The sequence below is a fragment of the Pavona decussata genome, unplaced genomic scaffold, assembly GCF_977016875.1.
Source record: "Pavona decussata unplaced genomic scaffold, jaPavDecu1.1 SCAFFOLD_91, whole genome shotgun sequence".
Taxonomy (NCBI): Eukaryota; Metazoa; Cnidaria; class Anthozoa; order Scleractinia; family Agariciidae; genus Pavona; species Pavona decussata.
Window position 1 is genome coordinate 1,532,419 of NW_028145508.1, and position 12,485 is coordinate 1,544,903.

General features: G+C 38.2%; 2 protein-coding genes across 2 annotated transcripts in view; one reads left to right on the forward strand and one right to left on the reverse strand.

Moving 5' to 3' along the window:
- Nucleotides 1–10,516, forward strand: part of LOC146474151 (tyrosine-protein phosphatase non-receptor type 4-like) — a 55,165-nt gene extending 44,649 nt beyond the window's left edge. The window contains exons 32-34 of the mRNA XM_085117446.1: nucleotides 7,457–7,592; nucleotides 7,727–7,772; nucleotides 9,296–10,516. Of these exons, the coding sequence (XP_084973572.1) occupies nucleotides 7,457–7,592; nucleotides 7,727–7,772; nucleotides 9,296–9,318 (205 nt within the window). The 3' untranslated portion in view covers nucleotides 9,319–10,516. The remainder of the gene's footprint in view (nucleotides 1–7,456; nucleotides 7,593–7,726; nucleotides 7,773–9,295) is intronic.
- On the reverse strand, nucleotides 711–6,010 carry LOC146474156 (melanocyte-stimulating hormone receptor-like). The gene has a single exon (XM_085117422.1). The coding sequence runs from the start codon at nucleotides 2,359–2,361 to the stop codon at nucleotides 1,447–1,449; it is 915 nt and encodes a 304-aa protein (XP_084973548.1). The 5' UTR covers nucleotides 2,362–6,010; the 3' UTR covers nucleotides 711–1,446.
- Nucleotides 10,517–12,485: the final 1,969 nt, after the last annotated feature.

The window sequence follows — 12,485 nt, forward strand, 5'->3', positions numbered from 1 at the left end:
AAACTGTATAAAACCGCGATCCACTGTGATCATAGATCCGCAGATCCGTTAAAATTTCGCTCTGAATCCAGAATCCGGGCTAAAATATTTACCAAATCCGCCGATCCGTAGAGCTATTCACCCCCCTCGAATAAGAATCCTCATAAGAATTAGATGACATTATTTGTTAGCTGTGAGAGCAGATGCTTCTTCAGCATAATCATTTTTCTTCCTCCGGGAAAGGCGCCTGCTCTCACCGGTTACGTCTTTGCGCGTAGTGTTGAAAGTCGTCGTTTGTGGACGGGCATACAGTGAAGAGCTAAATTATTATTTTCAAATTGGTGGACCTTATGGTCGCCCCCTAGGATATCTGGATCTCTTTGAGCATAATCATTCAGCATAATCATTGTTCTTCTTCCGGGAAAGGCGCCTGCTCTCACCGGTTACGTCTTTGCGCGTAGTGTTGAAAGTCGCCGTTTGTGGACGGGCATACAGTGAAGAGCTAAATTATTATTTTCAAATTGGTGAACCTTATGGTCGCCCCCTAGGATATCTGGATCTCTTTGAGCTTTGGGGCAAACGTGTATAATTAAAAAAATAAATAAATAAATAATAATAATAATAATAATAATAATAATAATAATAATAATAATAATAATAATAATAATAATAATAATAATAATAATAATAATAATAACAATGATCGCATCCCGTTCCGGAGGAAACAGTTTTAAAATGTCCGTATTTTATTTGTCAGTTTTTAAACGTTCACATTATCAAACGTAAGTATAAGAAGTAGTATTTATTTATTTGCCTTCTTTGTCAGTTTCGTGAAGGTCGATTTTTCAATCAGTTCTACCTGTAGGAAATTAACTCAAGGTCGCGTGTATTTGTCCTTCAATTGAATTCTCAGCTCGACGTTTTGTTAAGCATTTGATCTCGCAGTAGTATGTGGATTTAGTTACAGAGCCCACATTTGCACGCTGTGCTGAAAAATAATTAAAACGTTTCCCTTACCTGTTTCTAGTTTCTATTATCAAATATTTGGTTTCGTCAGGCCACCCTCATTATGGTGATTCCAGCGAAATAAAACTTGTGGTGAAAATTTTTTCAACGTTCTGTGATTGTTCACAACTGTTTATTATTTCAAGAAATGTAGTAAAAAAAAGATAGGTCACCGTATGCGCGAAAGAGCTACCATCCACTCAATTTACCCCATTATCGCTTGAAATATTCGCGTTCAAAAGTGAGTTAATTTGATCAGTTATTGGCATATCTGGTGGTGACAGACGTTACATAGATAAAGTAGAATTTAGAAAAATGTTGTTCTATAAAGCAAGTCAAAGTTTGTTCCATGCAGAGGCTATGCTAAATGCCACGCCGTGAAATTCACCTCCCCAAAATGGAGAGCTTGCTGTGTTGTTTTGGCGCATCTTTTAAATAGCATCGCCTGTAATTTAAATGTCTTTAACCCATCGAGAACATGGTTGTAGTATTTTCCTCTGTTTGTTTAAACAGGAACCGCTTCGAAATCCTTACAATCGCCGTGCGAAGTTCGCGCAAACGCCAAAAATATAGTACTGGGTTAATTGACGAATTCAGAAATACTATAGTCGTGGCAAAATTCCACTCTTCTCTCCAGCCCTGTTGAGCTGTTCCAAATAAAGTCATGATAACAACGTTTCGAAAGTAACATATGATCATAAAAATATAAAATACGAAGGTGTTCATGGCACTTTTCTTCACTCGCATCATGTGTCTGTTATTTGCAATGTTTGAATGTTCCATAGCCTGTTGTTGAACGTGAATCTGTTGCTGATGCTGAAGAACAATTCGATAAATTCTGATGTACGAATAAGTAGAGATTATAAGACAAACGGCAGTGAAAATACCAGCTGTTAAATGGTAGAACAGTTTATTCCAAAGATAGATTGCTAACCACAGAAAGATAAACAACCAAATTGCTCCCAAGGCACACATGGCGCGTGTTTCCGTTACTAAAATGGAATATCTCAAATGGTAGTGCAAAGCCATGAATCGGTCCACGCTGATGAGGGTCATTGTACCAAGAGAGACGCCACAGACGAAAAACCCCGCCATTGCTGTAATGTGGTGTAACATAGGGTCTTCACTTCTCAAGCTTGTGAGTTCATCAGCAATAAACAGTGGCTGGGCTAAGATTCCAACGAGCAGGTCTGAAACAGCGAGACTGCAAAGCATAATCATTGACGTCGAGCGAATGGAAGGATATCTCAAGATGGCGGCTAACACCAAAGCGTTTCCAGCAACAGATATGAGCATCAGTGGAATATTGAGAACGCTGTTAATGATGGCAATTTTTTCATGAGTAGCTGAGAAGTTCCCTTTGAAACTGTGGTTCATTGTCTCACTTTAACGTGGTACCTTCTTTTTTTTAACTCTTTGCGTTGCTGTTTTTATCAGGCATCTGTGAAAACAGTGGCAAAGGATAGAATTGCATACGCAGAAGGGAATTTATACAGCTTCAAGTTTCCCTCAGAAGCAGCTGCTGTAAACTCCCTTTCGATTAGTTGAATATGTTTCATTAAGATTCGTTAAAATCCCCTTGAGTGGCTTTGAATCGTCATCTGACATTCGCAATAGTCCGCTAGTGATAATATAAATATATAATGAACAATGATTTATAGAACTCATTATAAAAAATTGCGGCTATTTGTTTGGGAAGATAAGTGAAGAGAAAAAGATATTATCGAAAAATGGCAGGCGGAATATGCGAATAAGATGCATTAAGGAGTGCCAAAAGCGTGATTACAGTAGGGAATGTACTTTTGTAGTTTCAAAGATGTATTGCCCGAAAAGCAACTGAACTTTGTGATGTGGGGCACGTAGGAGCGAAAATGAACTCTGGAATATTCGTGCAGATTTCTGTGCATAATTAGGAACTTAAGCAACGACGACGCCGCAAAACAATAGGTTTAATGATGGAAAACAATCGCTCTGCGTGTGCGTTTTAAATTTTTGTCAATTCCTATACCGTCCTCTGCAAAGAACAACGTGAAATGACCAAATTCAAGGTTTTGTGTAGAACGTGAGCACACGACGGCGAATTTTTTCATTCTCTTTCTAACTTGAAAGCCACCCCTACCAATTTTGATTCCTGGGTAGTTCGCCGTTTCTGTAAAAGTTGAATGAGTTGAAATAATCGCAAAGTAGCACAAATAAAATAAAGTTATATTTTCAAGTGAAGTTTCCGTTGACGTTGCTGTCGTCGTTGCTAAAGTTCCATGTTAATATTTTCCTGCAACGTATTGTAAAAAGGTGTTTAAGAGAATAAAATATGGTGGACAAAAAGAAAAAAACGATTAACGCAAATTACAATGGCCACAAATCTTGAATACTAGCGCGAATTAATGAACACATTATTCGTTAATAGGTGATTTTATCTGATATAAAATTTACTTCCGCCGTTGTTGTTGGTTTTTTTTTTCTTTTGTTTTTTCTTGCTTACTGAAAGGGGGGAAGATCTAATGAGAACTAACTTCAATACTAGCACGAATTAATGAACACATTATTCGTAAACATCAATAGGTGGTTTTATCTGATGTAAAATTTACTTCCGCCGTTGTTGTTGGTTTTTTTTTCTTTTGTTTTTTCTTGCTTACTGAAAGGGGGAAAGATCTAATGAGAACTAACTTCAATACTAGCACGAATTAATGAACACATTATTCGTAAACATCAATAGGTGGTTTTATTTGATGTAAAATTTACTTCTGCCGTTGTTGTTGATTTTTTTTCTTTTTTTCTTTTGTTTTCTCTCGCTTACTGAAAGGCGGGGGAAGAACTAACTTGAATAGGCCTTATCACGGTTTTCGACGCCATTTTGACGAGTAGGCAAACAGGCTTCCGCTTGAAATAACAGTGTTTGTATGGAAATCAGATGTCAAATTACTTTCATAAAACATCGCTTCTGAAAAATTCATGAATTGGAAACTTTTAGCACTAGGAAGAGGATTTTAGGAAAAAAAATTGGAGGGATGTAGCTGTGCCATAAAGCGTCCAGTCGTGTTTTAAACTTTCCATACATTTGTTTGTAAAGCGAACCAGCCGTGAACTGCTACTAAAAATAGTTCGCGGGAAAAAAAATACAGGGAAATGTATGGAAAGTTCAAAACACGATTGGACGCTTTCTGGCACAGCTACGTCGCTCCAATTTTTTTCTTAAAATCCTTTTCCTAATGCCAAAAGTTTACAATTCATGAATTTTTCAGAAGCAATGTTTTATGAAAATTACTTGACATCGGATTTCCATACAAACATTGTTATATCAAGCCTGTTTGCCTACTCGTCAAAATGGCGTCGAAAACCGTGATAAGGCCTATACTGGCATGAATTAATGAACATATTATTCGTAAACATCAATAGGTGGTTTTATCTGACGTCAAAATACACTTTGCCATTGTTGTTGTTTTTTGTCGCTTAGTGGAAGGTGGGGGGAACTGTTATTAGTTTTATTCATAATCATTTCAATTTCCTTGAATGTGACTAGCTCATAAACTGCTCTATTGTTAACTAATAGGCCATTTTCATGATGGCGTCATTTGACTACAACTACCAGATTTCATTTCGTTTTCCTTTTCAAATTCAAACTTTGTAATCCCATTGGAGAGCAAACAAAAATAGCACTAATTAGCATGAGAAAACAAAAAACTGAAGGATTCTGGTAGTTGTAGTCAAATGACGCCATAGTGAAAATGTCCTATTATCCTGCTAAGCTGTAATCGGACAGTTCTGTAAGCCCATCACATTAAAAACTCTGACACTAAATCCACTAATCACAATTATGATTACAAATCTATGGCAACAGCACTCACAAGCTTTTCTTTGTCAGAATGGGGATATTCTTCCTCCCACGTGCCCGACTGTATTTTTTTTGTCACATCCATTTGTTCTCGGAAATAGGCCTTATCACGGTTTTCGACGCCATTTTGACGGGTAGGCAAACAGGCTTGAAATAACAGTGTTTGTATGGAAATCCGATGTCAAATAATTTTCATAAAACATCGCTTCTGAAAAATTCATGAATTGGAAACGTTCGGCACTAGGAAGACGATTTTAAGGAAAAAATTGGAGGGATGTAGCTGTGACAGAAAGCGTCCAGTCGTGTTTTGAACTTTCCATACATTTCCCTGTATTTTTTCCCGCGAACTATTCTTAGTAGCAGTTCACGGCTGGTTCGCTATACAGACAAATGTATGGAAAGTTCAAAACAGCAGTTCACGGCTGTTTCGCTATACAGACAAATGTATGGAAAGTTCAAAACACGACTGGACGCTTTCTGTCACAGCTACATCCCTCCAATTTTGTTCTTAAAATCCTTTTCCTAGTCCCAAAAGTTTCTAATTCATGAATTTTTCAGAAGCGATGTTTTATGAAAATTATTTGACATTGGATTTCCATACCAATACTGTTATTTCAAGCCTGTTTGTCTACCCGTCAAAATGGCGTCGAAAACCGTGATAAGGCCTATTGTTTTTGGTTATGTTTTGTCGTCCGATTCGGTCTGTAATCATGCTAGTAACTGTTAAATAAATCGGACTGCCGCATTTTGTTAATCATTTGATAACCAATATAAATCATGATCTTTCCAGGTTGTTTGAATTTGACTATATGGCAACCTTTTTTATCCTGTCAATCTACAATGAGCCGAGTAAATTACAGTTTACATACCTTTGTGAAAATTGAGGATCGGTGAGGAAACCAACTGAATGAGACATACGTTGGGTTAGATTCCAGGGAATATTTGGCAAATTTCGATTGAAAATTCGGTCTCCACAAAACTGACAAACACGTCAAATTAAATATATTTTTTTGCGCTTTACGCTACATGCTGTGGCTTCATGCTGTGAGCAGAGGAACACTGAGAAATAAAATACAGTAAAAACCCACGCATAAGATCCTAGAATTTTTGGGTTCAGGCTGAATGGGTTCTTATATTTTGGGGTAGTTTTTCCGAAGTCAGGCTGATTAGGTTCTTCGTAGGTTCTTATTTGTAGGAAAGTCAGGGCACTTTACAGATTCAAGTCCCAAGACTACACCAGTATAATTTTATGCAGTACTACATATTCTATACTCTGCATTTAAAAGATTTTCAATTTTGAAGTTTCTTCATTGTACTACATACTGTATTAAACAAATAATTTTCATGGTATATTTCTCAGAAATTTCACAATTTCTAACAAAATCCAGTATTTTGGCCTTACAATAAGAGTGGTTTTTTTTTGTATAAGAACCTATTTTTCTTTGCCAGGCTAAATAGGTTCTTATATATATGGGTATTAAAATGTCCAATTTCAGCCTGTAGGTTCTTAGATCACTAGGTTCTTATACGTGGGTTTTTACTGTACGCTTATTTTAAAAATTCTTTTTTTGGAACGGCATGTTGTGATTTCTAGTTTCATCAATTAAAAATAACACTTTTTGTAGCGCTAAACTCTATTCAAGAAAGGTGTGCCACATTTTTTACACAGTTTGCAAAGCGTTTAGTTTGGCTGCCATGCTGATGACGGTATTACATCATGGCTGACGCGAGCTAAATTTCCTTCATTCTGAAATATTGTTTTGCCCATTAACTTCTCTTCGAATAAATCCCTGGCCTTGTTTTGTTTGACTTATGAATTATTCGTCCGAGAAGAAAACTGTTACTAATATATTCTTGGAAATTATGTCTAAAACACTCGAATTGCTGATGTTTATTCTATAACGGAACGCGAGGTTCATAAACATACGCATACATCATGCAACAATGAAAACTAGCTTGGCTTTGACTCAATTTTTTTACCACTTTGTGAATCAAAAGACGTCTGAAGTCGTTTGTTTCAGAACTTGTAATCAAACTAACCTGCGGGAAGACGTATCTTCTTTCCGCTCAAAGGAAATTAATAACAGACGTGTACGCGCAGTCGAGATTCGGCAAAGACCGCTCACCACTTTTTGCGAACGGTTTCGCTAATTTTATACGCGCGGTTAGTTATTTTATTAGTGTAATATTGTCTTCTCCATCCGCCATCGTTTTGTTTGTTTGTTGTTTTAGGAGAACTCAAGTTCGGCAACACAACATTGAAAATTCTCTGAGTAGTCTGACAAATGTTACCCAGGCAAAACTAAAGGTGGATTTCCATTGTCGCGTAAATTTTACGTGCGTACAGACAAAGATAAGAAGCGATGTATGAGCCGCGTGCGCTTAAAAAAAAAATAGAGCGCTGTTCAACTTTTTACGTTTACGCACGCGGCTCATACATCGCTTCTTATCTTATTTCCGTACGTAAAGCCAGCTAAATCTACGTCTGTACACACGTAAAATTTACGCGACAGTGGAAATCCACCTTTACAATATTCACATGAAGCCGAGTGCTTCAATTCTATTTTTCTTCAAGATGAAACGAAGCTTCTTTGAATGTCACTGAAATCGTCTTTCCGTTGTTCTTTTTTTCTGTTTTAGTGCTGGCGTTGGTCGCACAGGTGTCTTAATTTTCATGGAAACAGCATTTAACATGATCGAGGGCGCAGAACCGATTTTTCCACTCGAAATTGTTCGACGAATGAGAGACCAGCGCTGCTCATTGATACAAACTCCGGTAAGTAAAACGCTGTGAAAAGTTACGCGTCACGCTTAACGCGAACGTCACGCAAACGTGACAGTCTCCATTTTATGCTCTCATCATCCCCTTAAAACAATTCATGCATTTTCCTTCTTTTTTTATTTCACTAGGGGCAGTTTATATTCGTCCTGGAAGCTTTGTTAAGAGCATATGATGGTAAGTCGAAGTTTAACCCTTTAACCCGTAATATCAAAGAACAAATTCTCCTATCTTGTCCTTATACTTTTCTTATAAAACGGTACTTAAGAGAAGTATTAAAATTCAAAAAAATTTACCTTGGATGATCGTATCCTAAATTCTCATGACCTCAGGGGTTGAATAAGCATTGATATTACAAGGAGAGGTTTCATGCTGACCACTGTTGTGGCTTAAAGGGGTAAACGAGCTTTTACACGGCCAACAATTGTTGGTAAATTCGTGTTTCCAGTTGCACGGTGAACCTTTAGCAGTTTGTTAGCATGTTTTGCCAACTGTTTTCGGAAAGTTCACACACGCCTTGTCAACACAAGTTTGCTAGTTAGCGTTTTGTGGTGTGAACGCATATGTTTCTCCATTGTATCTGTGTCATCCCAACACGCGCGTTTATTTGGATTCGATTGACACTTTGATTCTTAGAGTTGTTACCTTGAATCAGTTGGTGTGGTCTTCTCTGAGTCTGTAGATGCAATCCTAAATTGCGACCATTCAAGTAAAAGCTACTGAGCAGTTCTTTCCTCTGGAAGAGTTCATTATGTTGTACTGCCAAAATCGGGTGTGTGGATGAAATCCTCTAGTGTGACCATTCAATGAAAGCTGCTGCTGTTTATTATGCTGTACAAGGTGGTTCTACCTTTTGAGTCTGTGGATGAAATTGTAAACATGACCATTCAAATGAAAGCTACTGAGCATTACTTTTCTGTGGTGCTTTTTATGATGCTGAACAAGGTTGTTCCAACTTTTGTGCTTACTGATGAAAGGTATCGAATTGTACCTCGTCAGAGTACTGTTCGTTTGTTTGCTTGGGTGCGACTGACAGGATAAAAGGTTAACATAGGAGTAATCAAGGATTATTGAGTGCGTTCGAATGTTTGTTATGGGTATCGAGGTTAGCCCTATTTGACCTTGAGAAGGCAGCCAGGCTAGCATTGTTTTTTTCGTTTCGTTTTAAGCCAAGGGCATAAGGGACTCAAATAATCAACTAGTTTGTTTTCTAGCGAACTCTCTCTCTCTCTCTCTCATCGATGGAATTCCACAGGACGATTTCACGCGCCATATTGGCTTCTTTGTAGCTGGAATAAAGGACTTTCCAGTAAACAAGTTCCTCATCAAGCTTTGTTGTATTAGAGCTATGAAATCTCCAGACAACATTGCAGTTAACTTGCGAAAGTAATTGAGATTAAACTTACGAATAGAGCAGAGGTTAGAACACACAGCACAAATGCGGTGGCTTCAAAGGGACACTTCTTTCCACGGAACACTTCTTTGCACGTAGGGAAAAAAACATGCGCGCGCACCTTGCTGCACGAGTCTATGACGTATTTCCGTACCCGGTACTTGACCCAAACACAAAATCGAGTTTCTCTCTCCTAAATGTTCGTTCCCAGGCCTCTAGAGGTTCAGTTTAGTTTGCGTTCTCCTAACGTCGAACGCAATTAACCAGTCATAAAATTGACGATGCAAATGATTCTTTTGTTTTACAGAAGAGATGGTCAAACCGTTGTAAGTGCCACGCACACCAGTACAGGGTGTCTCACCGGTTTGAATTTAGCTTTCCGCTGGAAAAACCGGTTTAACTTGACGAAGTTTGACAGCCTTCCTGGGTCTGTTCCGGTCTGGCGTTTTGATGACAAGATGATGGGCTCAGTCGACTGTTTTAAAAATCAAGTAAAAGAAACGATTCAGAGTTCTTGTTCGCCAGTGTCTGATAGTTTGACGTTTTGAAAAGAATTGAAGAATACGTGAGAGTTTTAAAGATTGCGTGACAGTATTTAGCCTCCAATGCAGACGTCCTTTGTGCTTGTCACGCATTCATTCCCCGGAGGAGTGGATGCGTGACGAGTCCAAATAACGTCTACGTAGGAGGCTAGACAGTACGTGAATTTTTTAGAAAGATTTATATGCAACAAATCTGGTCACAGAGAAAACTTTTAGTCATTCTAACATAGGTATCTTTTTTTGTCGCATTTTATTTATGCATTTTAAACGTCCACACATTCGTAATGAAGTTAATATTATTTTTACTGATTTAATTTGACACGCACCGTACTCAAATAATATATTTCACCCAGAATATTGTGTAGCAATAAATTAGGTGACGATAAAAAATTAGACATCGGTGCGCCGTCCTTGTTCCCAGTCCTCTCCATCTAACTTTCTTGAGGAAGGTCCTGAGAAGAGCCTGGGAACGAATTTTACTTCACACCGGTCATGCAGCAAAAAGCAACGTCATTCACTGTTTGTAACCATGGACAATCTTTATCCTCGGGGATAAATATTGAAAGTTCTTTTGGGATTTTAAACTTCTATGAAATGTTGTGCTTTTCGTTCAGGTTTACTGGTCTCTTTTCTCTGCCTTGTACAAATTGCGGCATTTGCCAACGGTTGTAAAATCGTTTTCAGTTATTGATTCATGTGAAATCTAACTTTAAGCTTGACTTTGGATTTTGAACAATTTATCTTTGTTCTGTTTTCATAGTATTTATTTCACTTTTTTATCCATGATTGTTGCTGACCTCTCAGAAATATTTCGTAATTGGATACGGAAGTCATGATACATGTGTTGGCCTTAATGGATAAACTGTCTTTTTTGTTGTAATAAATACGGATAAAACTGTCATTTGTTAAAGTAAGCTATCGCTGTCGGTTAAAATCCATGTTTTCCATAATAAATTAAAAGAGAAAATTTTGCAGTGATACATTAAGCGCGTCTCCCTTTCCTTTTGTATCCCTCTATTCTTCCTCGGGGATCCAGCGGGGAGATAGTCTGGATGAGGAAAAGGCAAAATGTGCAAGCAAAATTGCGGCGAAGAAAACTTAAACGGAAAATTAAATTCTGCTTGACTTTTCTTCCGCCGAAATTTTTCACAATCTTGTTAACTGATTTCCGTCAATCTCGTACCCAGAGTCCTCAGGCTCTTTGGTCAGCGGTTGGTCGCCTGCTCCAGGGCATAATAATTACCATATATGAAGTGACCCAAATTTCTGCAAGGCTGATCGGACTACGTAGAAAACTTAACACGACAGCGACATGATAGAGACCAAACCGATCTGATATCCGATACTTTTTACTTTTTTTACTTTTTTGTACTTTTTAACATGGTTTGGCCATGTACCTGTGAAGGAAAGTTTTGCTTTATTCATATTGCGACAGCGACATGATATTTCAGTTCTTTTGTTCATTATTCGTAGTCACGCGCTATGACGTGCACGGATGTCTGAATTTGGGCCCATCCGAAATCGGCTACCACGTGCATTTGGTAGACCACTCGACTCGCGTTGGTGTTCTACTTTTTGCTGTGCTACACCGTGCTGACGAGAGCCAACCAGCTCGAAACAGCTGTCCACGGGTGCCGCATTCTGTTGATTCTCGGTTTGGTCTCTATCGTGTCGCTGTCGTGTTAAGTTTTCTACGTAGTCCGATCAGCCTTGCAGAAATTTGAGTCATTTATATTTTTATATTTTTGGCTGATTAGATCTTTTACAGATCCCGGCGTATACTTGCAGCATTTTCGTTGTGCGGTTCCTTGCTTATTGTTTGCATATATGAGGTACCTACCGTATTAAGTACCTATCCTGCTGACCAAAGAGCCTGAGGATTCTGGGTACGAGATTGAGTTCTCAGAGGTTGGTCTCTGTCCATAAGTTGAAACTCTCGGCATAAAAGACTAGGTTTTGTGTACTATAAAATTATGTTTTGATTTCCTCATTAAAAATTTTAGTTCTATCAATCAGTTGATATTATGTGGTGGGGAAGATAGTCAGACGGGAAATAGCCAACTTCTCGAATGAAACTCGTGGGGCCCGTTTCTCGAAAGTCCCGGTAACTTACCGGGCCCGATAAGTATATTCTTAAATGTTTTTTCGCCGATTACACAGCGATTGCGGACATAGGACTTGGCCAATGTTTTCATAGAATTATAAGATTTTCAAATAAATACTTATCGGGCCCGGTAAGTTACCAGGTCTTTCGAGAAACGACCCGAATCCCTTTACGAACTCCGGAACTAAAATGCAAGTATTAATAATAACTTTTTTTCGGCGTCGAATATATTTAGCTAGAGACAAGCTGATTGGGGACCCTTATCTATCTTACTGAGAAATCATTATTAATGTTTTTGTATAAATGCTTGAATGTTACGATACAAAAAACAGTCAAGGGAGACCGGAAGTGAATTATTATTATTATTATTATTATTATTATTATTATTATTATTATTATTTTTTTTTTTTTTTTTTTTTTTTTTTTTTTTTGGCTTTTGACGGCTTATGGGGGATTGGGCACGGGCAGCTGAGCACAATTCCGAGAAAACAGGAAGTTTGTGTAGAAAAACGAAATCCACGAAGCAAAAGTTTGCACGCTTTCAGACAAACTGTTGTTCAGCGCATCGCCTCAAGTGGGTAACATCATGCAGTATATCACCGTACGCAACACGCCTATTCAGACCGCTACCCGTCGACATAATTTCTTTGCACAAACAAGGACGTACATTGATTACCAAGGCAGCTATCACAACGCCCTTGGTTCGGAGCTTAGAGGCAGGCTGAATGCAGGTTATGATGGAAGTCATGACAGTTACATTCCCAGAGACACCTGTACTTACTGGACTGATAAGCCCCCTCATGTTGTGTTCAACGTTCTGGCTGGCTTTGGCTACCGTGACAAAGTTGTTG

Excerpts from the sequence above, each read along its gene's own strand:
- LOC146474156 (XM_085117422.1), bottom strand. The coding sequence starts at position 2,361 with ATGAACCACAGTTTCAAAGGGAACTTCTCAGCTACTCATGAAAAAATT.